Source organism: Fusarium keratoplasticum, chromosome 6 (genome assembly GCF_025433545.1).
Source record: "Fusarium keratoplasticum isolate Fu6.1 chromosome 6, whole genome shotgun sequence".
NCBI classification, from domain to species: Eukaryota; Fungi; Ascomycota; class Sordariomycetes; order Hypocreales; family Nectriaceae; genus Fusarium; species Fusarium keratoplasticum.
The window spans coordinates 1,434,170-1,461,377 of record NC_070534.1 but is presented as its reverse complement, the minus strand read 5'-3'; the positions used below and the strand labels follow the sequence as shown (position 1 = coordinate 1,461,377).

The following is a 27,208-nucleotide window of genomic DNA, read 5'->3' as shown; positions in this document are numbered from 1 at the left end:
CGGTAAGAAGTGTCGTGTCGTGGAAACATGCCGGGGATGACATCCTAGCGCCACAGCCGGGATCTCTTCACTCCTTGTCTCTGTGCGCGGGAGTGTTGGTCCTCTGAGATCGGGTACTCAGGCATGTCGAGCCGCTTAGCCTCAACTTTGTTTGGACTCTCTCTTGACCACATTTACGAGTAAGACCAGTTCTAGCTGACGTGTTTAGTACGTGCCAAACCATCCTATGATGCGATGCTTCTGGTGGTTTCACTAATGTCATTGTCGTGAAGCTTGACCTTATATGGACCTGTCCCGAGTACCAGGAACCCAACTGTCGGGCTTGGCACTTGATGTAACGTTGTGATGGGATCATGGATCAAGAGGCAATCGCCATCAAGCCAGCTCATCTCTAAAAGCAAGTCTCGGCCACTGATTTCCCGGATAGAGACTGACTCCATCCGGTACTCGGTCGGGACTTGATCTAAGAAGCCACTGCCAATATCAGCCCATTGTAGATATCCGCAAAGTGCATGTCCTCAAGACTTGGCCGGGCCACTTTTTAATGAGGACGCATCACTTGCCTACCCCTGATTAGAAGCTAAGTATACGCAATGTTTCTTGTGGATGGCGAGAGTGACATCGATATGTTGATACTGAGCTAGGCCAGGGTATCCAAACTCAAACACATGGGGGTACTCGCTTTCTGAGGTGCCCCCATGTGTATTTGCAGAGCCAGTTCCTTGTCAGCCGAAAAGGCTACTGCCAGAGTGTGACTATAGCAAAAATGCGGTTATTCGACTAAGTATCCTACCCAAGAGAGATGTTCTCACTGTTCAGAACTGTTCAGGTCGACCGACGAGACGTAAACTACAGGCATCACACGAAGAAGCAAGGTCTTGATGACCGTATAGCCCTTCCAACTTGAGCTCAAAAAGAAGAGAAGGGCAAAAAAGAAGCCATGCAATGCTCGTAATCAATCGTTTATATAGGAACAGCCCGATGCGGGGGTCGAACCCGCAACCTTGAGATCGCGTACTCATACCAGAGCAACTTTGTTGCTGAGGCATTCTAAGAGTCTCACGCTCTACCGATTGAGCTAACCGGGCGTGGCTCTGATTGGATGAGAGTAGAAACCCGCCGGGACGGCTCGTATGCCATGGGCTCTGGGGCCACGAGTCTGCGTGAACGCTTCAAGGGAAGCCCTCAGGGTATCAAGAGGTAGATCTGGCCATGACCACGAGCCGGGCGGTTTTGCACTTGAGGACATGAACCGAGAATCCCTGTTTGTCAGGCTCCTAGGTTCTCGTGAAAGGATTCAGTGCCCAATACCCCGTCTCCCTAAATTCATGTCCTTACTGTCTCTTGGGCCTAAACACATTACGTTCGTGGTAATCAGCATGTGGAAGATGGCTCCTGGATATCTCTTGTGGGCCAGCTAGAGGCCTTATCAGCATCGTCATCGGTTGTAATATGCCGCCAAATGTGCGCCATATCTCCATGTGGGCATCCCATTGCCACCAGCAAAGTCTTTGACATTATCTCGATGCTGAAATGGATCCCCTGGTAAATTGTATCTAGAGCTGTCCCAAAACGAAGTACCGAAATAGGCAAATCGTTGCCTCACACCGCACCCTTCACTGCAAATTTAACTACTTACATGCCCTCAGTTTCCGTTGAAGGATTGGCCCAATTCAGAATGGCGCATCTGCAAGGTTACCAAGCATTGTTTCCTCGAAACTAGCATGTAAGAAATAGAACTCTAGACTAACCAACTACAGTACGGGCCACAGCTTGTGATATAAATACACGGGGTGGGTTGCCATCTTCGTGAGGGTCAGAGGACCTATCGTTAGTTCTTCAGCCTCATGATGAATCTCAGTGACGCTTGTCGGGGATATAATGGATCAACCTGGAGGCCTTTTTGGGTTGGATCTTGAACAGCGCATATTGCACTTGACCAACATGTTTGTGCATGTCATGTCGTGCCTATTATACATGCCTCTTCGTTGGGCTTCCTTGGGCAGGGAAGTTGTAATTGAGCTGCTGCTCGAGGTGTCTCCCAAGCTACAAATCATTCAGTAGACCATTGGGAGGACTAAATCTGGGCCGGGGGGTTTGTTGACCTGGGCTTCTCACAATATCTGTTTACACTTCCGGGTTGCCAGCTACCGAACATGTCATCCTCACAAAACGCGAGACGAATTCCGCAAAACCATGTTGACAATTCAGCAAAAGAGTGCATCCTATTGTTTATATAGCGCCGATTACCCAATGCTATCCTTTGTCGGCCCTCAACTTCATCGCTACACCGTAAGATTTTGGTATCTCCTCCGCTCTCCAACATCCTCAACGCTCCAGGGCCATGTATGCATGTATCAAGAAAGACCAAACCGCTGCCTTTTTATCTAAAGAGTCTTTGCTTTCATGAAAATTGGATCCAAGTCGTCTAAAAGTCTCTGCGTCGACTTGACTCTCCAGTCACGCTCTCTTCGTACTCTGTCAATCTCAGAGCCTCCTCGACATCGTTGACAAAGTGTCCCTCGCCGCCCGCCAGCTCCACGATGCCGCTGTTCACCATCAGATGCCAGACTGGGTGGTCTCGGCGCTGAGGGCATCTCGAGAAGAAGACGCGGACCTTTCGATCGTGGTAGTTGCGCACGATCTCGGTGAGAACCTGGGTGCCTGAACCGTCCATTGACGTGACACCATGGATGTCAAAGATGACATTGCGGTTCATTTCAAGGCTGCGAAGACGAGGAAGGGCGGGGTGCGCCTTTGACGTGCCGTAAAGCTCCAGTCTACGAAGACGAGACTTGAGCTCGCCAGTGTTAGCAAAGGTCAGAGGCTCGGGAATCTTAACAATCAGGCAGCCCTCGACAAATTCCAGGCTGCTTCGCTCTCCCTCGGCATTCTCGAACCGATTCGTGCCAGGGATGCGACCCAGAATCTGAATGCGCGGTCGAGTGCTATGCTTGATCACCATCAGGATCGACAGTCCCACGCCAAACGCCATACCCAGAGTCAGTGAGTAAAACATGGTCGCCAAGAAGATGATGGCCATGAGGCCCAGCTCAGTCCAGCCACGAATCTTCAGGAAGAAGGTGATGTCATGGGGCGCCTCTTCTATCAGCGACCAAGCCACCACGGAGATCATTGCCGACAGGACAGGTTTCTGGAAGGTGTCAGCATTGTCTAGGTAGCAACGGACCGTAGCATCGGCTACGTCAACAGGGGACTTACCGGCAGGTAGTAAAAGTAAGGTAGGAGGAAGAAGATGGAAAACAGTGAAATGATACTCAAGAACATGGAGCTGGCAGGACTCTTACCACCAGTACTCTTGTTCACCTTGCTTCGACCGTATCCGCCAAACGCCGGCAAGCTCATGAAGCAGCCACCAACCATGTTCGCGATGCCAAGGGCAATAAGCTCTCGGTTAGCGCTGAGCTGAATGCCTTGGATAGTCTCGCTGGAACCCAGACTCTTGGCAGCAACAGAAGACTCGAAGAAGCCCAAGAGAGCAATCAGGAAGGATGTCGACATGGCACTTCGGATGTGAGGCATGTGTTCCAGCTTGAAGGGCCACTGGAAAGCGAGAAGGTTACCGTTGGCGGCCTTGACAGTTCCCAGGATCTCAACACCCTTATTCTCCCAGTCGAGCTTCCAGCACAGAATGGCAGATACGACAACGACAAAGAAGCGGTCGGGAATGTAGGCGACTCCGGGAAACCTGGGCTGGAGGCGATTCTTTGTTTCACTAAAACCTGGTTAGAGGCGCGTCAAGTCTCAGAGCCACCAAGCCACAACTTACCGACAGATCATGATGAAGAGAAAGCTGATTCCAGCAATGGCAAAGGTCAACCCATGAGCCTCGTGAATGTTGCGAACCATGAACTGTATCTTCTCGACCGGGCTACCGTGGCTCACACCCGCCTTGTCGGCCAGCTTAGCGAGTCCAAGTTCGGGAATCAGCTGGTCGACAGCAATGACGAAGCCGATGGCGCTGATGAAGCCGCGCAGGAACGGCTTGCTGAGCACGCTATCCAAAAACCCAAGTCTTGCGAGGCCGGCAATGAGAACCATTGCGCCCGCCATACCAGCAACAATGCCGCAGATCTGCGCATGCAAAAGGTCGTCCTGCTCGTCGTCTCCCGAACTGACGTTTTGTTTCACCACGGTTCCGACAAGAAGCGAGCCAGCAGCTTCGGGGCCGACAACCATCTGTGGGCAAGATCCAAGTAGAGCGTAGATGAAAGGGTTGAAGACGAAAGCGTAGAGACCGTGGATCGGAGGGACGTGGGCTAGGTTCGCGGCGAGGGAGAGGGCCATGGGGAGGTAGAAGGAGGCCATGGTGACGGCGGCCACCAGGTCACCACGGAGGTATGAGAGCTTGTACTGGCGCATCCAGTTCAAGCAAGGGACGTAGTATGCGAGATACCTAGCAAACAAGTTAGCAGGCTGCTACAAAGAATCCAGTATGTGTGGGCACTGACATAAAGGCCGTATCCTCGAATCCAGCTTGCTCAGCAAGCACACTGCTGTGGCCCATCTTCTTGGTGCGCATCCTCTTCTTCAACCACCGTTTCCAATCGTCATGCCCCACGATCGTCGTGATTGCACTGTCCAGCACTGGAATGTGCGTTCCCGAAGCCCCAGTATCACTCCCATCCTCGTCGGTGCTCTGCATGGTCATGGCAGGACTCGACGGCCGCGGGCTAAAGGTGCCATGGCTGCAGACTCCTGGATGCGCCGGGTGGATGCTCGATCGACGGTGGTTCGTAGATGTAGTGTTGTTGCCCTGCATCAGAGGGGTTGACTCGCTCGCAAAGATCTCGCTGATGGGGGCTCCAGAGGTTGGGCCAGGCGAGGTGGGAGGCGAAGCCATGGGGGCAGAGCCGCTGTTGCCATTGTCGCTGTCAGATCTGTTCTGGGCGCTGAGAGCCTGGCGGAGGGCGCTTGGCTGAGCAGGGCGATGATCGGTGTGCGAGTTGGTGCGACTGTGGGAGGGTCTCACCATGATTGCGAATGTCGAGTGGGTGATGATGATTTTTAGAAGATGCTGGGTGGAGTATGGGCAATATCAGACGCGTCTATGCTGAATTGTTATCACAACACTGCAGGGGAATTGCACTGGATGGATATTGAGGCCGTTTGCGATCCAATGCTTCAGCCGACGGTCGTCGACAAACACGGGCCGACTTTTGACTTTGACGACGACGACGACGGGAAGAACGCAGCCGACGATGGCGAGAAACGCATCGAGCCGAGTCAGCAGAACGGGACGGTTGGAAGTCAACAATCACGCACGAGTCACGGGGGAGCAGAGCAGAGCGAAGCAAAGAGGAAGCCAGCGACAGAAGTAAAGAAGGAAAAGAAAAACAAAATTTCAGGCTCGCTAAGATGAGGAGGTACCTGCCCAAGGACCCCATTCCAAACCAAGGGTTCCTTTTTTTCTTTGCCTTTGCCTTCTGGCGTAATCATCAGGCAGTTTGACCATCTCAGATCCCAACCCGTCTCGTCCAACCGGCCAATCACATCCAACCGTTGGAGACCCTTGAAGGAAAACTTACCCACCCGCTGCAGCACATGCATCTCGGTGACATCAGGGCGCGCCGCCGCCCCCAGGTGACCCCCCCGATCCACCCAGCGGTGTCTCCTCCAACACAGGCGTTCCAGCGAATGTGGGCGAATGGCTGGGCCCGTGTTGTTCAGCGATCCCTGCTGCTTGTAGACGGTGGAGGTTGGAGGTGGTGCCGTGGACCCGACATCGGCCGTGGAGGATCGACACTTTCAACACGAGGTGAGCAGCCCAATGGCGTCGACTTGGACGTCGTCTCTTCAACCGCAACAGTCTTGGACAATTGTGCAACGATAGGCGAGAGTTGCGGTGTGACCTAACGGCCTCTGTTTCGCTCCCGCTACATCTAACGGGGGCATCTCCATCATCAAGATTCGGTAATCTCGCTCACCGAGATGAGATCAAACCTGACTCGTGGCTTTATCCAACGTGATATATGCATTCATGAGGTCCAAAATAGGTGGCTAAGTATTGATAGTGTCACAGAATAAAACATGCTCCTTTTCCCTTACACCTGCTCGTTAACGAACAAGCCCGCCATGCCCTGTCCAGTACCAATACACATGCTCGTCAGGAGAATCTTCTTCTTCTGACGCCTCAACTCGGCCAGACCTGTCACGATCTGTCGCGCACCTGTCGCGCCCAGTGGGTGGCCCAGCGCGATAGCACCTCCGCGGGGGTTCAGCTTGTCCGATGTGAGACCAAGCTTATCTTGGCAGTAAACAGCCATTGAAGCGAAAGCTTCGTTGATCTCCACGACATCAACGTCCTCAAGAGAGATGTTGTGTTGTGTTAGCAGCTTGGGAATGGCAATGCTGGGTCCAATGCCCATGATGCGAGGTGCCAGACCGGCAACAGTAGAGCCAACATACTTGGCCATGATAGGCTGGCCAAGCTGCTCGGCAGTAGATCGCTTCATCAGTAGCAGAGCGGCAGCTGTTTACCAGTTAGTAACATGATAATTTGAGGCTGGAATTAGACATACCTCCGTCTGTAATCTGACTGGCGTTGCCGCCAGTAGTGCATCCGCCCCATTGAGGGAACGCTGAGCGAATCTTGCCGAGACTCTCGGCAGTGGTGCCTGGTCGGATACCCTCATCCTTGGTGAGAGTAACCTCCTTAACCTCACCATCGGGTCCCTTGACCTTTGTTGTGATGGGCACAATCTCGTCGTCAAACCAGCCCGCCTTCTGCGCTGCCTCAGCCTTCTGGAAGCTCTCGGCGGCATATTTATCCATGGCCGCGCGAGTGACGCCAAAGTCCTTGCTGACGTTCTCGCTCGTCCATCCCATGGGCTGCATGCAGTCAACAGCCTCCTGGCTCTGTGATGTGACAGCCTCGTCAAAAGGCTTGTCGAGGGCGTCGCCGCCGACAGTCATTTGCTCAGCGCCCATGGCGATACCGATCGAGATGGAGCCATTGGTGATGGCGTGGGCAATATCGGCCGTGGCCTTGAGGCCGGAGGAGCAGAAGCGGTTTACGGAGGAGGCGGCGGTTGTGTTGGGGAAGCCGGCGGCGAGGGCGGAGGCGCGGACCTTGTAGGCAGCTTTGGCATCGGAGACCTGCAATCTGTCAGTAATAGACTTGGCGATAGTATGTAATGCGCCTTACGTTTCCGAGGCAGATATCCTCAACCAGAGCAGGATCCAGATGGGACAGCTCTCGGACCTCCTTCAGGAGAGCGTAGAGTATATACTCCAGGCTTGTATCCTTGAAGCCACCCTTCTTGGCCTTGGTGAGAGGCGTTCGGATAGCGAGGGTGATGACGATATCATCGGGGTTCTTGGATTGACTGCATCGCAAGGTCAGCCAGCTGTAGCTAAAAAGTTAGGATGGACACCGACATGTTGTTAATGGATGACCCAGGGGCCAGGTGTTTTATGATGGAGCCAATTCGTTCAACAGCCATTTTGGATACGGGATGAAAATGATAAGGATGATTGAAAATTAGGAAACAGAGGATTCTCAGGGCCCTTCTTGTTCTTGTTCTTGTTCAAGTATGAGAAAAAGATGCCGAGGCCAAGTTTATCATGGGAGGGGTCTGAGAGTTTCTAACCGCTATTCACCCATCAAACGGCAAGCTGTCGCGGCACTCGACGCGACCTCTTGTGGGGCCAGCCGAGGCAAAAGCTGGTCGTGGTCCTCGGGATGCGGAGTCCACACGCCGAAACTCCGGGGTCAGCTTTTGCGGGGGATGGTTGCTGACATAATCGACTCCGACGAGCCTCGGCATCTCGGCGAGCAACCCTCCGACTATCAGGTCCTCCATTCCAAGACGCTGTCTGTTAACACAATCAAGCTGCGACACCATCATTCAGCCACCACTATGTGCCTTCTAGCTCTTCTCAACGACTTTTCGCCTTGAAAGCTAAGCACTGGCCCTTGTCGACAGCCTCGCCGCCGAGCCGGTCTCGCTACAGAGGGATGTTGGCTTCTCATGGCAAGGAGGGCGTCTGCCCTTATCCGAATTTCAGGGACTGGAATTTACCCAAACCTAAACGGCAAGGTATCCGTCGACAGCGTCTTTTTGTGGCCAAAACAGTCTATCTGGCCAAGGCCCCGACCCTCCATCAATCCCACTGTTGTTGCCTTCTTTTCGGAAGACGGATCTTGCTCATGACCATGACCAGAGGAAGTCCAACTCACACGCACAATGACAGGGACATCAAGTGTGTCAAAAGGCGTCGGTGGGCTTTAGGGACTTTTTAAAGCTCGCGACAAAAGCCAGGGTCCAATTTTGCTACCAGCTCAAGCCTTGCGGGTTCCTGCGTGGCACGCATGGATGGCTGAGATCCAGTCCAAGGACCTGCCGTAGTGTGTCACTTTGCCCTGGATCAGGGACCATCCACTAAAAGTCGTCTGTCAAATGTATAGGCTTTCTCTGGCGTTCCTAGCGCAGCCGACGCCACTGGTAACTCTGAGTCCACGACGCCTCTGTCTTAGCTCCACGAACAATGCCTTCATCCGGATCAATCAGACCAACTGGTGAGACAGGGACTTTCACGTCTGTTCCCTTCTCGGATAGTTGCCACGAGCCGGTGAAACTCTTTGGTCTGTCAGATCTGAATGGGCAGAGACCCAAGAAGTTTTGGGTTTTGAGCCATCAGTTGATTTATTGAGGCCATCGCCCTCCATCTTGTCATTCTTCCTCTCTCTTTGACCTTGTCGTTCGTTGTCTTAAACCATTCATCTATTTCGTTTCTCTTCTCTCATTTTCCCAGCAATCAGTGACATTTTGGTATCGCCCTCAACTTGACTTACACCCTTTTCCGGCGCAACTAGTCACGGCCCCGCCGACATTTGCTGTATCCCAAAGACGGCAACAGCTTGGAACGCGACGAAAAAACCGAGGATAGCTACCCCCAAAGCAACTACAAGTAATCGAATGGGCCAATCTGGACCCAAGAAGGATTGATCTCAAGAGAACAGCAAGCCCCTGGTTGGACTCTCTAATTCTCGCTGCCTGCCCCAGCCTTCAACTCTTCACAACAGTGGTTACTCATACCCGGATTTTGTGCTCTCTCTCATTCTCGCAGTCATTCATTATGACCTCAAAAAGGGCTCTTCTAGCGATTCTCCTGGCAGGATTGGCATCCGCCACACCCAACGGAAAACGAGGTCTCGTCTATACCGCCGACAGAAATGACCCCAAGGACGACAAGATTTGGATCCAAAATGGAAGTGATATCACATGGTACTACAACTACGCCGACTACCCGTCGCCTGTTTACGCCGATATCCCCCAAGAGCAGTTCGAGTTCGTGCCGATGATGTGGGGAGTTGAATCCGACAGCAGCGACACAAGCTTCCTCGACAGCGTCCAGGCCCGCATCAAGAGCGGTACCAACATTACGCACGTCCTCGGCTTCAACGAGCCCGATGCTACCAGCGACGTTGGTGGGAGCAATCTCGACCCCAAGACCGCCGCTGAGGCCTGGGTTGCTAATTTTGAACCCCTGGGTCGGATGGGAATCAAGCTCGGTCTGCCTGCGTGCACCGGAGGTTGGACCTCGATGCCCTGGTTGAAACAGTTCCTCGGGAACTGCACTCAGATCAAGAACAAGGCAGGCATCAAGGGAAACTGCACATGGGACTATCTTCCTGTCCATTGGTACGACAATTTTGAAGGTCTCGCCTCTCACATCGGGGAACGCCTCGCCGAGTAGGATCCACCACTCTCTCCTATACTGGATACAACTAACAGTATATCTGTAGATGGCCCAATGCCGAAATCTGGGTCACCGAGTACGCCTACGCCCATCAAGAACCTGGCCCGACCGACGCCTTCTTCAGGCAAACGCTCAAATGGTTCGACGAGTCCGACTTCATCGGCCGTTATACCTACTTTGGAGCCTTCCGCTCTGGCATCTCCAACGTCGGCCCCAACGCCGCCCTCCTCACAAACGACGGCGGCCTGACGGATATTGGCGCAGAGTACCTAGGTCTAAACACGACGGGAGAGGATAGCGCGGCGCCTTCAGCAGTGAACCTGCCACATGTAAGATTTATGGCGCTGGTATTAGCTGTGGTATTGAAGATGGTGATGTAGGGAATTGGTCTCGGTGGACTATGGTGTTGAACGGAGCTCCTGGTGCCTTTAAATGTTGCTTTCGCATTAGATTTTTTCTGTCATTTGTTAGAATAAAAAGCTTGTGTATTACGGAACTTGACTAAACGCTACACTACAATCGTTGCTCACTGGAGATGGTATTCACTGACGATGGCCCTTGGAGCTTCTGTCATGTTCCTAAGATGTAGCGAGTACATGCACCAAGGTTCCTTGTATCGAAATGTTCATGACCAGAAACAGCTACCATTGGCACGATACAAACTACAGAACTCTGATTCGAATTCTTGCAAATCTCACGGCTTTGGATCCTTATGATATTGAATGTGTCTTATCATGAAGCAGTGTATTCGCAACCAGCCTTCCATACTGGAGCGGGGGATATCTAGGTTCTCATCGAACAACATAACTACAAAAAACAAGTGATATCAATAGTCATCAACTTCCAACATATCAACAGATGCACCATTCCTCCTCAACCATCAAATCTTTTCCCAGCTGATGCATCTATTCTAACTCTTTCTCTCGTACTTTTGATGCAATCCTCCACATTACTCTCATATTAATACCATAACAGTCGTAAAAGATTACGCCTCGGTGGCCGCCAGGCCTTGAGGCACGATGTGGCGATCAACAGGACCCCGCGAAACGCTTCGCTTGCCAAGGGACTCGCCAGTGTCCTTGCGGGAGAAGGATGCCCATGTCTTGAAGCTGGACAGTGACATGGTTCGGCTGAGCTTGTTGCCATCCTCGCCACCCTGGCCCCAGACACCACGACGAACGGGAGCATCCTCGAGAAGGTGGTAGTGTCTCTTGATCATCTTCCAGAGCTCGATACCAGCGACAAACACGACAGTGAAGCCGACGGCCAGAGCCCACTCCCAAGTGATACCAGTGTGCTTGAAGAACTTGTGGTTGATGACGGGAATGTAGACGACGGGGAACACGGAGAGACCACCAATGATGACGGACCAGAAGAGGAATCGGTTGGAGTAGATATCCTTGAAAACGGGGAACTTGCTGTCGTCATCAGGGTTCAGGCGGAAGATGGAGCGACGCAGACTCTTGAACTCCCAAGCCGAGATCAGGATGAGCCATGTCAGCTCAGCAAAGGTAGCAGCACGAGCCTTGAAGACAGGGATACACTCCTCAGAGTACCTCTGGTTGCACTCCTTACCCAAGTCGCCGCCATTGGCACCGTAGATGATGATGCAGAAAGTGCACATGGTGCAAGCGCCCATGATGCAACCATAGACAATCATGTCGATAATGATCTGGTTAGTAAAGACACCACGCTTCTTGTCTTGCGGGGGCTTGCGCATGATATCCTGAGCAGCAGCCTCACGACCGAGTCCGAAGGCAGGGAACGAGGAAGTCGCCATGTTGATCCAGATAATCTGCAGAGGCGAGACAGGGAAGACGGAGAAACCAGAGCTGTCGACAAAGCCAAGGCCAGCAACCAGGAGAATAACCTCGCCCACGTTGGAAGTAAGCAGGTGCAGAACAAACTTCTGGATGTTGTCAAACATGCGGCGACCCTCACGAATAGCAGCAACAATCGAGTTGAACTTGTCGTCGGTGAGCACAATCTTGGAGGCAGACTTGGCGACATCGGAACCGGAACCCATGGCAATACCAACATCGGCACGAGACAGAGATGGGGCATCGTTGACACCGTCACCAGTCATGGCCATGAAGGCACCGCGGCGGCGAAGGGCATCGATCATGCGGGTCTTGGTGTCGGGGGCGCAACGGGCAACAACCAGAGGAAGTTCCTCAAGGGCGTCGATCTCTTCATCAGTCATGCGATCAAAGTCGGTAGCCTTCTGAACAATCGACTGGGCAACGTGATCCGGCAGGATACCAAGGTTTCGGGGAATGATACCGACCTCCTTGGCGATGGACTTGGCAGTCTCGGGGTGATCACCAGTAAGCATGTGAACCCGGATACCAGCGTTGGAGCACTCCGCAATCGAAGGCTTTGTCTCTCGGCGAGGAGGATCGTAGATACCAGCAAGGCCAAGGAGAGTGAGACCCTGCTCAACCTCGGCGCGGAGCTTCTCATCTTCAGCGGCGGAAGAGGCCTGCTTCGCAGTGAAGCGACCATGCCAGGGACGGTAAGCAATAGCAAGAACACGCTGACCTTGAGACGCAAGGGCGTTCATCTGGTTGAGAACATTCTCCTTCAACTCCTCAGTCACAGGCTGCTGGTTATCACCAGTGCCAACGTAATCGCAGAGGTCCAGGATACGCTCGACAGCACCCTTGGTGAATACCAAACTCTTCTCAGGGTCAATGATGGAACCAGTCGCATCGTTAGGGGCATCATAGATGACCGACATGCGCTTAATGGAGCTGTCAAAGGGGAACTCGGCAGTCTGCTTCCAGCCTTGACCCTCGAGGGTCTTCTTACCAGCATTGAAGCGATGGGAAAAGACCTGAAGAGCGATCTCGGTAGGCTCGCCGGTTGTTTGCCACTTCTCCTCTTCGTCGTCGTAGCGAACAGTGGCCAGGTTGCAAAGGGCAGCAGATAGCAGGAAGGCTTGGAGCTCATCCGTCATCTCACAATCCACCTCGGGGCTAGCGGCCTCGGCGAGCTTGGTAGCCTTATCCTTATCTTCAGGGATATCAAACTTGAGGACAGCAGCACTTCGCTCGCGGTCGTAATCGCGGGGGGCCTCCTTCTCCTCAGGCTCGGACTCATCTTGCTTAGAGTAGGTGACCTTGCCCTTGGTGGGATCATTGGGGCTCTGAGACTCGCGGACAGTGTAGATGTGAGACGAGGGAATCCAGACCTTGCGGACAATCATGGCTCCCTCTGTCAAGGTGCCGGTCTTGTCAGAGCAAATGTTGGTGACTCCTCCGAGGGCTTCAAGAGCGGAGAGATCACGGACAACGACGTTGGCCTTTCGCATGACAGTGACGGCGACGACCATGGTGATGGTCAAGACAGCGACAAGCGACTCGGGAATGATAGCAATACCCAGCGAAGTCGCATAGATAATCACCTCATTCTTCATGTTAAACTTGTTGACAGCAAACACGATAATGGCCAAGATGACAGCACAGCCAAAGAGTACATAGGCGAGGGCGGAGAGCTTCCTCTGAAGAGGTGTACCCTCGGTGAGACCCAGAAACTTGCCAATGACATCGTAGATACGCTTGGAAAGACCGACGACAGGCTGTCGCTTACCATACTTGCGCCAGTTCATGGAACGACCTGCCTTGCGCTGCTTCTTGGAGGTAGAGGCCGCGATCTTACCGACTTCAGTGACCATACCAGTAGCAGTGACAATGCCACGACCACGGCCCTTTCGGACAATAGTAGTAGCGTAGGCCATGTTGACACGGTCACCGATGCCAATCTCATCCTCAGACTGGACAAGCTTCTCTGTTCCAGGAGCAGTGATGTTGTTATCGGTGATCTTTTCGACGGGGATGGATTCGCCGGTAAGCTGACCTTCCTCGCAGGCAAGGTTCATGGCTTCAAACAGTCGGAGATCGGCGGGGACGGTGTCACCCATCTTGAGGAGAACGATATCGCCGGGAACGACCTCAGGGCTTCACAAGGTTAGCATTTGGAGCTTCGCGAAAACCGCAAGAAACTTACTTGGAGATGACCTGTGTCTTTCCGTCGCGGAGAACCATGGCACTAGGAGAAGAGAGAGCTCGGAGAGCATCCATGCGCTTCTCGGCGCGGTACTCTTGCCAGAAACCAATGGTGACGTTAAGAACGATAACGAAGACAAGCACACCACCTTCGATGTAATCTTTGATACCAAAGCTCAGAGCCATGGCAAATGCGAGGACCTATTGGATCAATTAGTATCACCAGATGATTGAAGCGAAAGCGAAAGACGTACAATAATCATGGCATTGAGCAATTGCTTGGTCAGAATGCTGTACCAAGGGATTGTGCCGCCGACATCGAGCTCATTCTTGGGGTACTTCTGCTGAGCTTCGGCGACCTGCTGGCTGGTAAGGCCCTTGTCAATGCTGGTGCCAAGGGCCTGTGCCGTCTCCTCGACGGAGAGGAGGAACGGATGCTTGGAGTATTCCGCCGCCATGGTCACAGGTTCGGAGGGGTTACCAGGACCAGAGGGACGTTGGAGGGGAAGGAGGGGAAACCTTGGTGTCTTATACTTTGGCTCGGGGGGTTATCGCGACAAATATGCTAAGGTGTTGAGGCTTGAAGGTTGTAGAGGATATGTAGAGGTACAGATAAGGTACCTAATCCGACGTCATCCACGTGGAGAAAGATGTGATGTACAGAGTCTCGGCAAAGGAAAGAGCGATAGACTGACTTTCCAAGACAAAGATTGAGGAAAGTAAGTACGACTGAGAAAGTAGGTACTTTTGACTTGAAGTTGACAGAGGAGGGAACGTTGCGAAAGGTGCGGGGGAGGGGTCATATATACTTTGCGGCCCTCCCTCCGTGTCCGAAACTCCATCGTTCCTTGAATCGATCAAAGACGCTCGATGAGCTCCAAGGTCCTCGGAGCGGACCTGGGGACCGGGACTCTGCGAGTCGTTGCCAGGCCCGGAGGTCTTGGCGGGTCCCCACATCCGAACGCGAGGACAGGTTAGAGCCGCCACCGGCCAAGATAATCGCCCTACCAGGATGCAGGGTGCCAGGCGTAGGCCTCCGTTTGAGGAGGTGTGGCGGTATCAAAACGGTCGGCCGTCTCCGGGGTTTGGGGCTGAGGGCGTCGGCAAATCCGTGACGTCAAAGGGAGAACACGACCAACCGTCTTTTACGCTTTGCTTGCTGTATTACCTGCGGCCTTCCGTTTGACATATCGCAGCATCTCCCGCAACGACAATCAAGCCGGCAATCGCATCAATTGATGCCTGATGCTCGCACTTATCGGCAGCCTTCACTCCAGACTTGTCACAATCTCCCCTCCCTTCGGCCCTTTCCTCCATCCGGGTGGCGTTACCTTCAAGCAAAGGTACGTACCTCGACAGAGAGCGTCCGCGACCGGTGAGAGGGTATCTCGAGCGTCCGTGGTGGTGTGCGCGGTGGAGATCTTGGCATCTTGGCATCTTGGCGGGTTGGGCAAACATGGCAGCCAAGTCAAGGGCAGACCACAAGGTTGAGGGCAAGGGGGGACACAGAAAACACGACAAGAGACACTACCGATCAACCTGTGAGGTCATTGGTGTGCATCACGGGTTGGAGCATGGGGTGCTTGCGGCGGCACGGATCCTTCTCCAAGCATCGTTCGTCAAACTTGACCCATTGCGAATATCGGCATTCCCCTTGCCGTTCTCAGGGTCATGAGCTGCTGGCAGTTGCATTGCAACGGTAGATATCGTCATCGTTGTCGGTTGATGTCTGCCTTTGATCGAATTGGAAATCCGCTCCGATCTCCTGGTCCAGCTGACGATGAGCCTCCCTCATGACCAGTTTTTCGAGTTGACATCTCCGATGCAGACGGGCAAGACCGAGGCCCTGGATGGAATGGCCAATGCTCCCCCTCATCTCCAATCTCTCCACGCAGGTCCAGCATCTGAGACTGCAGCAAGCTGCTATCTCTGTTTCTCATGCCCAGCCGGCATCTCACCACTATCCAAGACTTGGGCTGCCAGGATGCACATGCTCCCGCGGCATACAGGCTAAAGGAGCTAGTGCTCAACAATCCGCCATCTCACCGAAAGCCTAAATGAACCAAGGTTCAGCTGGTTCGACACGCCTTGGCGCCCAGCCGCGCGTGCTCTTGGCGGTCGTCGCAAGAACCTCTGTATGGCGAAAGCCACCTTGGCGGCTCTTGGCGCTTGCAGGATGACGCCTATCCAACCGAAAGCCCGTACTCTGAAGCAGATATGCAGAGCTGAACAGATTCTCCCCCACGTATTGATAACCCAGGAGCAGCATATCCTGATTGTTTCCTCCTTCAGCATCTTTTACGTCTCTTCTACGTGGGGTCCAGAGAAGATGGAGGGGTTCTGAAGTGGTAGCAACGCGAACAGACGACTTGAAGTTCCCTTGGCAGCTGCTCGTTTCTGGAATGAGTCTAGAGGAGGCTTGGCCATGTGCTTTTCACGCTCCTTCATTGGCATGATCCTCGTTATGTGGATCGTCGCCCCCGGTCTGCCCCTCCTCCCAATCCTGCGCTTATGTCACTTAAGGTTCTGGGCAAGTGTGACGCCTGCGCTGAGCTTATCGGTTGTCTAAGCCAATCACAGTTCTCAATTCTCCTCCATTGTCCAATGAGAGGGCAGAATCGGGGGCATATGGAGAGGACCTTTCGAGCCACTCCTCAAGAAACCGGCGCCTCTTGGCAGTTCTGGGCAGATGGTGCACTCATGTTACGTCTTGGAAAAGAAAACATGGGCATGAAATTTTTTCTCTGGTGTTTCGCTTTGGTTAAAACAGTTCCCAAGATGATATGTCTGGCGTCCCAACCAAGTTCCCTCTCTCCCTCCACCTTCTCGTCACACCCTTTTGCGCAGGGGACCCGTCGCTTATCATCAACCGTTCATCCGCGTGATCAGTAGTCCCCGGTTCATAGACCGGGCAGTGCTTCTTGAATTTTCCATTTCACTGCCGCCATCGCCGCTCGGTCTTGCCGACCCCGTCTTTCATCTCCCCTGTCAACAACAATCATCCTCCGGGTCTCCGCCTCCGCTTCGGCCTCCACCGTCCGCCCCTTTGCCCCACCTCCGCTAGCACCGGGCGTCGAAATCGTACGAGTCACGTGCTCCGCCGCGGGGCCCACTTTCCTCTCAGCCCCCGTCCCGCCCAAAAGGCAACAGCTTGGCTTTGGCGCGCAGGTGAAAAGTGGGGCGGGCTTCCTCCTCCGAAGCGCGAGAAGAGCCGAGGCAGGGAGGTCAAGGGGAACTCCGGCGTCCGGAGGCGGAGGTTATGCACGGCTCCGGGGTTTGTGACTGCTCGGTGTGCTTCGGACGAGGAAGCCGACCATTCACGGACCGGGACAGTAACACATGGCGGGGCTGTTATGCAAGCCATTGTGCTCTTCACTCACAGGCCGAACGACTGCTCAATAATATTTGAACTTGTGTTGAGGCTAGAGCAGGCGTGCAGATTACTCACGGCAGCTTGCATTCCGTCTCTCTTGCCATGCAGCAGATACACGTATCCATTTCTCAGTGCAGCATGAAGGCCTGAGGAGAGAACCTTTTACCCAGTCACGGGACGTATTGGCCCTACAACTCTAGCACGTTTTTACGCCACAACACGACTGAAACCAGCCTCTGGATACCTCATCCTGGAGAGAAGACTCAACCATAACAACCCAGCAAGGGGGCCTCAACTAGTACTCGGCTTATTTCGGAGTTTCGTCCACAGGAAAAGCCATCTAGAACTTTGCTAATCTCAACACTATCCCTGCGATCACGTAACACCTGGTCTCACTGGGTGGTATCGACATGTGGCTTGCTGCTACCCCGGACCCCACGTCTCCCAGCCGCAGTCCGGGGACAAGATTTTTGTTCTCGTGACCTTGACTGCTTACAGAGCGATCGAGACATGGAACAGTCATGCCTGTGAAACTAGAGCATGTGGAATGACTCGTTCATCATCGTGTTTATTTCTTGGGTCAAGAGATTTTTTCTTTTCTCGCGGCTTCCGCGATAGACTAACAATACAGTCACGAGCATTCAGGCATACTGTTGCGGTGATCTTCACACACACTCACGCTCGAATTGTCAAAAGAGCAACTCTTAGTCAGAGCGATGGTGGAGAAATAACAACACCAGCGCCCGTTGACCTTGTCCGCCAAGCTTCAGCGCTATTGGATGCCGACCTGTTGGTTGAAGTGAAGCCGGAGCACATCAGAACCTCGAGGTGGGCCAAGAAAACCGGTTGAGGAGGAGTCTTTGATGCAAGATGACACATTTGTCTTCTCTGAGCTGGTGGTTATTACGAGTCTTGGGTGTATTTTCCGTGGAGAGTGCAGATTTTGCTGTTGGACAGCACGGTACGCAACGTTGGCTCACGGGGATTCGTTCCATCTCCCTGCAGAGTCTGGCTCTTGTTGTCTCCTCCTCAAAACAAGCGCCAAACGAGACGAGAATCGACGAGGATCTTCCACGATGGATGCATTGCATCGGAACCCCGCTCTCAATTTACACATTTTGACATCCCCCCCCCCCCCCCCCCCCCCCCCCCCCCAAGCGTCCCAGCCACTTGATCGATACCCAATGTCTGCTTTTTTTTCTCTTCCTGCATTAACTACCAGAACCCATTTGTAGTCATTTTAACCAACAGAGACGTCCGGGGTCATGTCCCGAGCCGCTGATAGGTCTCCACTCACATGACATGAACGGCTCAGAAGCTGGATATCCAACCCGGACACCGATTGCGGGAGACGGTAACACGTAGGAGATCAGTACAACCAACACGAGGGTCGAGGCCTTTCGGGAGCAGATCCAATCATCCCTGCTCTAGATCGGATCAGTGGCCAAGCAAAGCCGTGTCTTTGCATCTTAGATTGCCGACGGCACTGCGTGCTCATGTCGACTCTTTTCGCCAAGACCGGGCTTCAATCACCTGACCACTGTTCTCTTCCCCTGGACGCACAGGCAGGCATGCTTGGTTCAGCCCAATGCCTAGGTTGAAGCCAAGAAACACAACGTCCGCGAGGCCCCAGGGTTGAGGCCCCTTCTCAGCCGTGCAGATCTTGCAAGACATGCGAAAATCCTTGCCCGCGCCGCGAGCCCACCGCCTATCTGAACTGTCCACCCCCGTGATTCTAGCAGCTGCGGCCTGGTGGATATGTCGTTGGCCAAGAGCCAAGGCCTCTTGGGATACCATACCCTAGACAAGGCCAAGACACCAACTCAACATGGGCAAAAGCAACGTCTTGCTAGCAGGTTTTGCACCCTTGCACGGCAGACGGAATACTTCGGAAGGTTCTGGCAGATTTAACTGATACCCCAAACTAGGTCCCATGCAACCGTGGCATCCTTTAGCGATGAATGAACTGATGTTTAGCTACATGGCTTTTCTCGATGCAACTGTCCAGTAGGGCCTCAGCAAACATCGGAGAAACTCCGAGATTGCAGAGATAACGGATGTCTTGGCGATTGAACCGTTAATGAACTCTGTATCTACAACCTCGAAGTTGTCTTTGTCTCTTGGCCTTCACCCATTAGTACTTACCCCGGATTTTCACTGCGCAAGCTCTTCGTGTCCTCTCCTTAATGCAGCCAAGAGCAATCTCGTCCCAGATGCGGGTCAGTAAAAAACACAAGACATTGCAACTTTCGCCCCAAGCCTAGCTCCGTCCGAAGATCTCGGACCCGAGCGCTAAGGGCAAGATAGCCGACCTAGGATCTGGGTTCCAAGCCCGGGCATGCGAGATTCGAGCCTGACTGCAGGGTGGGTGGCATAAGCATCTTGGCAAGGAGTATTGGCATCTTGGCTATGGGAGCAGTTGGGTCCTTAGTGGGCGGAAGTCTTGGGTGTAAGTCTTGGCTTGGAGGAGAGATGATGGAAACGAAACTGTAAAGGGGAGATGCGAAGATGAGGAAATCTAGACCGAGGGTAATTTCGGTTACGGATCCAGAGAAGAGAATATGCCGGGTTTGATGACATCCTAGGAAGCATCTGGAGGTGGATTGAGAGCAAGTCAAGGCTCGGTAGCTTTGCGTCACGCTTGGGGTCTTCCCTGAATCTTGAGTACCCTGGATTCACTGAAAACTTTATGGTCATCACATCATGCTTTTGGTTCAAACTCTCCAGTGAGGGACGAAAAGTTGTGATGAGTCTATATGTGATCCCTACATGAGTCAAAATAGTCAAGTGAAACGTTCTACTTTTTCAACCATGTCGATATCGGCACCGCTTCCCAGCCCTGTTTCCATGTTGACACCTATCAAATACGTGTTAACGGGTAGATGCCCAGTAAATCCGCTCTATTTCAACGTGAGACCACTAATACCCTATATGGAGGTCTAATTATCCTTGGTGTTGGTTTTCTGAGCTCGTGAAGCAGATGATCCTCAGTCAGGCCCAGGGTAGGGAGCTCTACGATATCTAGCAACTGATTCTTTGTCGGAGATGGATCTTTATGGTTGTACGCCAATGACTAGTATTGGTATCTGGGACGATGAATCGTTTTCGGGTAGTAGGATCTTTACCTTTGACCACTACCGAGGCGTTCGTAGGCTGACAATGTGGGATACAAATATCATGTGGTGTTTAGTCAAAGTATGATTTGCTAAGCTGTTTCGACTGAAGCTATACACGTTTCAAGATGCACTGGAGGATGAGGATATGGATATCAAGATGTCATTGACTTTCTTGGTTAAAATTGACTTGGACTCTGGCAAGTAAATCTAATTGAGGTGTTTTATACAAGCTTCCCTCCCCCTCTAGATATCAAACAAAATCACCGTCTCACATAAACACCCTCCTCTCGCTCCCACAGCTATGCACCTTCTCTGCCCCTCTGGCAACGTTGGCCCACCTCGCCATGTTTCTCGATATACCACGCTTGCTCTTGGGGTTGGGACTCGTTGTTTCGTGCCTGGGAACGTTGCTGACATTCAGAGCAAGATTTGCAGCAGCAAAGCCAGCTGCCTTGGCGTTGACCACCAAAGCCTCTTGGTTGATATTGTCAATATCATCGCACGAGGTGTGATAGCATGCGTCCTGGGGGGCTCCTGCGCCAGTGAATATGCCGGATGAGGGGATTCCGAGCTTGAGAAAACCGATGTAGTCAGACGAGCTTCCAAAGGGACTGTATTTCATGTCAGGACTTGCATCAAGAGCTTGAAAGGGGTAACTTGCGTGTACTCGGCAGGGTAGCCCTGGTCGCTCAAGAATTCAAAAAGAAAACGAGCTCCAGCCTTGTGTGCGTCCGAGTCGGCATACACTATGTAGTATGGCTGCGGGGAGGCAATCATGTCGTAGTTGAAGTAGAATCGGATCTTGCTCGCCTCTTCTTTGGAGAGATTGGAAGTGTAGTGAAAAGAACCAATCATCCCACTCTCTTCTGCGCCCCAGAAGGCGAAACGAACCTTGTTCTTTGTTCCTCTGTACTTTTTGAAGGATTCGGCGATGCTAAGCAGTGCGGCAACACCACTACCATTATCGTTGATGCCAGGACCTTCTTGGATGGAGTCGAGGTGAGCCCCGAGCATGATGATGCTATCGACGTCGCCCTCCTTCGTGTCGGCAATAATCTGCCAGGTTTCTCGATTCTCGGTCAACACGTCAATGGACAGGGTAACCTCCAGAGTCTCCCCTTGGTTAATACGCTCCGCCCAGGAAGCACCTTGATCATAACTAACGACTCCAACAGGCGCAAGCTTTCCGAAGTTCTCTGCACCGAGAGAAGCTGATCCTCCAGTCTGTTTGGGATTATCGTTGAAGATGACGGCAGCTGAGGCACCATTGTCCTTGGCAAACTTGAGTTTGTTGGCAAAGTGGCATTTTCCACGTTTGATCAAGGCGATTTTCCCCTCCACGTCGATGTCATTCCATTGACCCTGGAAGCAGCCGGAGCCACGCTCGTCATCAATTGGAACAAGAGCCAAGGGGGCGGTGACTCCCTCGGGAGGGGTGGCGTGGTTATACTGCAACGAGATGACTTGGACATCATCTTCGTCAGGGCCCATCAAAGAGATATTTCGAGTATGAGAGAATAGGTGTGTGAATGGCTGGACGGTTATGTCGAAGTGGTTGCCACAGCCTAGACGCGCAAGTACAAAATCGAGAGAGGCGTTGTAACCGGGGAGCCCGAATGCTCTGTTGCCATCATTGTCCTGCGCAATCTTGTACAAGTTTTGCAGAACATCTTCTAGGCTAGAATAGAGTTCAGTATCGACCAGAGATGACACTCAGATAAACTTACTCTTCCGAATTGATATCGGCTGCCACTCGTTCAGGAGTCAACACCTTTCTTGCAAAAGCCCCGGTCGCCAACGTGAGAGTGGAAAGGAGGTTGTTGAGCTTCATTTCGGATAGTAATGATTTATGAAACAGAGCCGAGTCCCAAGATACCCATGCTGCCAACAAAAGACACGAGATAGTAATTCACTGCTGGGCAATGATGCCTTTAAACATTTTACATCATCTTCGTCGGGTCAATTTACGAGATGTAAGCTCGCATTTCGAGACAAGCCCCGGCTAGTTGACAATTAAATTGACTAAACAGCGTCTCTATGAGTGCTACATATCATAAAGCCACATTCGGTTATGTCGAAAAGTGGATGAAGCCTAGAGTCCGACGTTGTCGCTCAGCCACAGCACTCTCTGTTGCCACCATCAGCTTCAGATCATCATTGGAGATCTGGCGGCTTAGATCTCCTCATCAGAGCGAGCCAACCAGTGATAAGCTCAGTAGCTTGTATCCTAGCACATGGTAATTAAACATCCCACGTAATCAAATTAGATCCAAACGCTCGATCCATGGTTCAAGTCCGACAGAGTCCGAGCAGGCCTATCAGAGTCAAGATCAGCAGACCCGTTGTCATGACAAGCGAATTTGGCAAGCCAAAACGTTACTTCATACGCTAAGAAAGATGCTGATTACAAAGAGTCGAGAGTGAGACCGGCGGTTTCAACACTCTCATCAGCCTTCGTCCAACGCTCAAACAAGGACCCATCAGCCCTTCGAAATATCAAACACGCAAGCCAAGCCCTAGATTATACCCAAAAACTCAGAGTAAAGGCAAGAAGAGCAGCTCCAACGCAGCCCTTGGCTACGTACGCTCTGCTTGGAGCTGCCGAGCCGTCTGACTCAGTCTCCTTGGGCTTGTCAGTCGTACGGCTCCCCGTGCTTTCCGAAGAACTTCGCGTGCCGTTCGCGTCCTTTGGAACACTGGGCCCATCTGGATCTCCCTTGTCCTCTGGTCGATTCCTCTCATCGTTCTCAGACTCGCCTGGTGCCCCCAGGCCTTCCCAGTCCTCCCAGATGTCGCCGTCCCACTCGCGATGCCAGACTCTGCCCCGTGAATCTGCGGCAAAGACGCTCAGTCTATCCTTGTCCCGACTCACAGCGACAGGCGGGCTATCAAATGGACCTCCGAGAGAGTCCCATTGAGACTGCCAGCCATTGCCATCCTCGAACGACAGATGCCACAGGTCGCTGTCTTCGCCGATAACAAAGAGATCCAATCTCCCTGCGCCCCAGCTCACCACCGCCGGCGGGCTCACCCAGTTTCCACCGAGATTCAGGTACTCGCTCCAACCGCTACCGTCCCAGTTGCGCGTGTACATGGCAAAGTCGGTTCCCAGCCCAAAGACGTCGATGCGATCGGGACCCCAGGATACAGCCGCCGGCGCAGAGGTGAAACGTCCATCGAGGCTGTCCCAGTCCGACTGCCAGCCGTAGCTGTCGCCATCGTAAGAGTGGTGAAAGAGCTTGTCGTCGCCACCAATGCCAAAAATATCGAGGCGCTTCGGTTCCCAGGAGGTGACGGCGAGTTCTGATATCACGACTCCGCCAAGGTCCTCCCAATCAGTCGTCCATTTCGCGCCATCCCACTTCAAACGCAAGGGTGGTTAATGAAATGTGCGATAAAAGAGCTGGACAAAACTTACCCATTGGTGATACACAGCACGGTCGCTGTCTCCTCTCCCAAAGACGTCCAGTCGGTTCTTTTCCCAGGCAACAGCAGCGAAAGAGCCCGTAAAGGTTTTGGTTCCAAGCTGAGGCCAAGATTTACCCCAATCCTCCCCGTTCCACGAGTTGTGCGCCAAACGATCCGTCTTGCGGTCCCTCGCAAAGGCATCAAGCCGGTCAGGTCCCCATGAGACCAAGGCGGGCGCGACAGCAGCGAAGGAGCCGCCTAGCGAGTCCCAGTCGCTCTGCCAGCTGGATGTGTTCCAGCCCTGGTGGTACACAGCATTGTCAGAGCCGACGGCGATGATGTCCACATGCGAGGTGGAATAGGCGGCGGCGGCCAAGAGCTGCTTCGTGATGGAGACGGGCATATTGGGCAGCAAGATGAATTGGCAAGCCGCTTCTTGAAGGTTAAGGATACGCGTTCCTATAATTTAAGGAGGACATGCCGGATGGGCGCTGTGGCGCTGACTATTGGGGTCACGTTGGGGGCCAAAGTCCGTATATTGGTCGCAATAGAAGCCTGGTCCTTTCATTTAGACCACATGGAGTTTAGTGAATGGCCCCCGACAGCGCCATAGCCATTAAATGAGGGGCTTTGAGTCTCATAAAGTCCGGTCGTCTACGGAAGTCCGTCGGTGCATCAATCTACCGGGTCCTATCTATCTGCCGCCTTGACATGGTAGGTCGCGATGATCTCCATCCTCTAGTCTCTGGGTACCAATCACAAGCATCTATTAATAGGATGCTGTAATATGAAGGCTGCCTAGGCCGGAGGCTCCAGAACCTCCGTTACGATTACTAATGTTACAGTATGTAGCTGTTAGTTGAGCTCTTACATTACCCAGGTTTTCTGATTGGTACTATTCTTGACATGATAGCACCCTGGCATACTGTAGCACTCTATCCATTTTCATCAGAAGACAAGTAAAATGATTAACAAAAATACCATCATCTCAGCCACAATACTCTTCTCACTGGTAATCTCATGTGAATACGGTGGCTAGACCTGGGAGCGCATTCTCACATGCACCGGCATGCCCTCCTTGACCCGTGGTGGTCCATATCTGCCAACTTGATAATAACGATCGCCCCAAACAGTGGGAGGGTCTATCTTTGTATCTCTATTTCCTCTAATAGAGAATGTTAGCAGCATGCGGTCAAGCCAAAGCCGGAAACTTGCCTGCTTCGATCCCACTCATCCCACGAACAGTCAAAGTCGAAACATCTCGCCGCAATTGCCATGACCAACTTGATCTCAACTATAGCAAGGTGCTGTCCGATGCAGTTTCTGGGACCCGCAGCAAAGGCTCGCCAGGCATTGGGTGGTGGGCAGAGGGGGTCATTGGTGTCTGTAACGAGGAACCGCTCCGGGATAAACTCGTCGGCCCTATGCCATATTTCGGGGTCTCGATGAATGGCAGACACGCCGTCCCACAGACCAAAGTCATTAGCAGGCAGCTTCCTTCCTTCGAAACCAGGACCTGAACCTGGAGGACCCGTAAGGAAGAAGCCAGGGTCGCCATGACGTATGGTGCCAACATTGGTGTGGACTCGCATCGACTCGCGGACGACGGCATGCGTGTATGTCAACGTGTTGACTAACTGTGGGTTTCCCTTCAAGGCATCGGCAGCGCCCCAAGGATCTGGTCCCAATATTTCATCATGCTCTTGACGCAGCCGGGCCAAGATTGCGGGATGTTGACACAACAAGCGGAAGACCCAGGAGATGGCACTTCCAGTTGTTTCGAACCCGGCAAGCATAAACACGTTGAGCTGGCCAACAACCACCTCGAGTGAGTCATTCGCAAGCCCTATAAGGTCCTTAGGTTTCTCTCTGCTGGATCCTTGCACCTCGGCTGCCTCTTCCTCCAACGCTTGAACGATCAGATCAATGAGTGTCTTTCTTGGAATTGTGCTGTCTGCCTGCAGTTCAGACAGACGTCTTTGCATTGGAGGGATGAGCTGTTGAGTGAGTGTGCGGTAGTTCCACCAGAGCTTAAAGTGCCGCCAGGGGTTGTAGTATGCTACAACGTTGAGGATGTTGACTCGGAACATCATCTTGGAAAGGGTATCTTCCAAAGCAACTGCGAGCGAAGATGGATTCCCTCTTTGCTCGTACAGACGCATGTTTCTGTTAATTTCGTGAGCATTCCTTTTGCTGAGCCAATTCTAGGAGTCTTCGCATTACGCGTACGAAAGAGTAAAAGCCTGAACTTACAAGAAGAAACGGACGCTGATATCCAAGGTGAGATTTCTAGTGGCATGCTCTAGGAGAAATACCGGCCCCCACGTCTCACCCCTACCTGCCCTGCTCTTCAAAACATTGACGAATTCTTCAACTTCTTCCACAATGTCTGGGATGCGGCTGGTGATGTACTGAGCACCAAAGCCAACGTTCAGCCTCTTGCGCCAAATCTTCCACTCAGCTTCTCCCATGCTGACGATGTCGCGGTTCTTGGTCAGCGGGTAAAAGAAATCCTTTGCGTCTCGGAACCTTGGCATGGAATGCTGCTGCATGAACTGGGACGACACGTCTGCGCTGAGAGAGACGATTAACGGGTTTGCCAGGGGCCATGTGTCGAGGTAGACTACAGGTGGGCATTTGGTGCATTGAGGAAATAGTTGTCTCCAGTTATCTTGGAGCTGTGTTTGTAAATAGTCGGGATATGCGTCAGGGGGGAGGTTTGCCATCAACTTCCTGACGACCTTGAGGTGGCCAAAGATGATGGAATGGTCCATGATGGGCTGTGACCGGTCAGGAGAATAAAACGATGATTCTATGAAGGGTGGGACTTACAATACCCTGCGCTTTGAGAGCTTGGAACCGCTTTCTGATCTGGTATCCTCGATTTATGTAGCGCAAAATGAAGCCTGCAAGGAGAATGATGGAGGCGCTGAGGACTTGTGCAGCAGATGGGGCACTATCACCTCGAGAAGTAAGAAGCCACATGGTTCAAGTTGTTGAATAGCTGGGTTATCGAGGGAAATCTGGTCTATCGGAAGCCCGGTATAAGATCGAGGGCTGGGCTAACGGGGCTTCAAGTCTTTGGAGTGGGTAGACGGCTTCTTTCAAAGTTTGTTAGCTGTCACACAAGCTCAGTCGATTACCAGTTATTGAGCTTAGGCGCACCTAAGCATTGGCTGTTGCTACCAAGCCTTCACTTCCACGGCCTGTCTATTTACCTCCTTTAGAGAGATGGCGGGGAAACAGTACTTAAGAAAGGTAATAGAGATGAGTGTAATGCTATCAAGCCTTCTCCATGGTTACACGAGGCCACATTTGAGACAATTATGCATGATTACACTCACTGTCGCGCCTGGCCAAGCCATAGCTGGGTCACTACATGATGTACACACCTCCTTGATTCTCGGTGAGCATCTTGTCTTGCCCTCCTCGTTCCGATCCCAGATTCGATCTCGCCTATTAAAAATAAGAAGGCGCGTATATATGGCTCTAGGTGAAGCGCCGGTGCCGAGACCTCAAATTACCAAGTTTTGCAGCACTGGGGACTTGTCCTATCACCCTTTGATCACTGCTTTTCA

General features: G+C 52.6%; 5 protein-coding genes and 1 pseudogene across 6 annotated transcripts, besides 1 other annotated feature; 1 reads left to right on the top strand and 5 right to left on the bottom strand.

Annotated features, from left to right (window-relative positions):
• Positions 1-2,428: 2,428 nt before the first annotated feature.
• Positions 2,429-4,996, bottom strand: NCS57_00841300 (STAS domain-containing protein; the record flags this gene model as incomplete). Its single annotated transcript, XM_053058228.1, has 4 exons — positions 2,429-3,154; positions 3,223-3,736; positions 3,791-4,417; positions 4,473-4,996. The coding sequence occupies 4 exons, from the start codon at positions 4,994-4,996 to the stop codon at positions 2,429-2,431; spliced, it is 2,391 nt and encodes a 796-aa protein (XP_052912059.1).
• A 1,069-nt stretch (positions 4,997-6,065) lies between these two features.
• NCS57_00841200 (Acetyl-CoA C-acetyltransferase) lies at positions 6,066-7,466 on the bottom strand (the record flags this gene model as incomplete). Its single annotated transcript, XM_053058227.1, has 4 exons — positions 6,066-6,493; positions 6,543-7,119; positions 7,169-7,349; positions 7,402-7,466. The coding sequence occupies 4 exons, from the start codon at positions 7,464-7,466 to the stop codon at positions 6,066-6,068; spliced, it is 1,251 nt and encodes a 416-aa protein (XP_052912058.1).
• Positions 7,467-9,102: 1,636 nt separating this feature from the next.
• NCS57_00841100 (Glyco-hydro-cc domain-containing protein) lies at positions 9,103-10,106 on the top strand (the record flags this gene model as incomplete). The annotated part of the gene is made up of 2 exons (XM_053058226.1): positions 9,103-9,719; positions 9,773-10,106. 2 exons carry the CDS (start codon positions 9,103-9,105, stop codon positions 10,104-10,106), a joined length of 951 nt encoding a protein of 316 aa, XP_052912057.1.
• A 605-nt stretch (positions 10,107-10,711) lies between these two features.
• Positions 10,712-14,266, bottom strand: NCS57_00841000 (annotated as a pseudogene). The gene is made up of 3 exons: positions 13,988-14,266; positions 13,735-13,934; positions 10,712-13,685 (listed from the first exon to the last, which is right to left on the bottom strand).
• Positions 10,712-14,266: a sequence feature.
• Positions 14,267-20,490: 6,224 nt separating this feature from the next.
• Positions 20,491-22,053, bottom strand: NCS57_00840900 (Peptide hydrolase; the record flags this gene model as incomplete). Its single annotated transcript, XM_053058225.1, has 3 exons — positions 20,491-20,833; positions 20,884-21,900; positions 21,950-22,053. 3 exons carry the CDS (start codon positions 22,051-22,053, stop codon positions 20,491-20,493), a joined length of 1,464 nt encoding a protein of 487 aa, XP_052912056.1.
• A 2,755-nt stretch (positions 22,054-24,808) lies between these two features.
• Positions 24,809-26,615, bottom strand: NCS57_00840800 (uncharacterized protein; the record flags this gene model as incomplete). The annotated part of the gene is made up of 3 exons (XM_053058224.1): positions 24,809-25,796; positions 25,884-26,410; positions 26,463-26,615. The coding sequence occupies 3 exons, from the start codon at positions 26,613-26,615 to the stop codon at positions 24,809-24,811; spliced, it is 1,668 nt and encodes a 555-aa protein (XP_052912055.1).
• Positions 26,616-27,208: the final 593 nt, after the last annotated feature.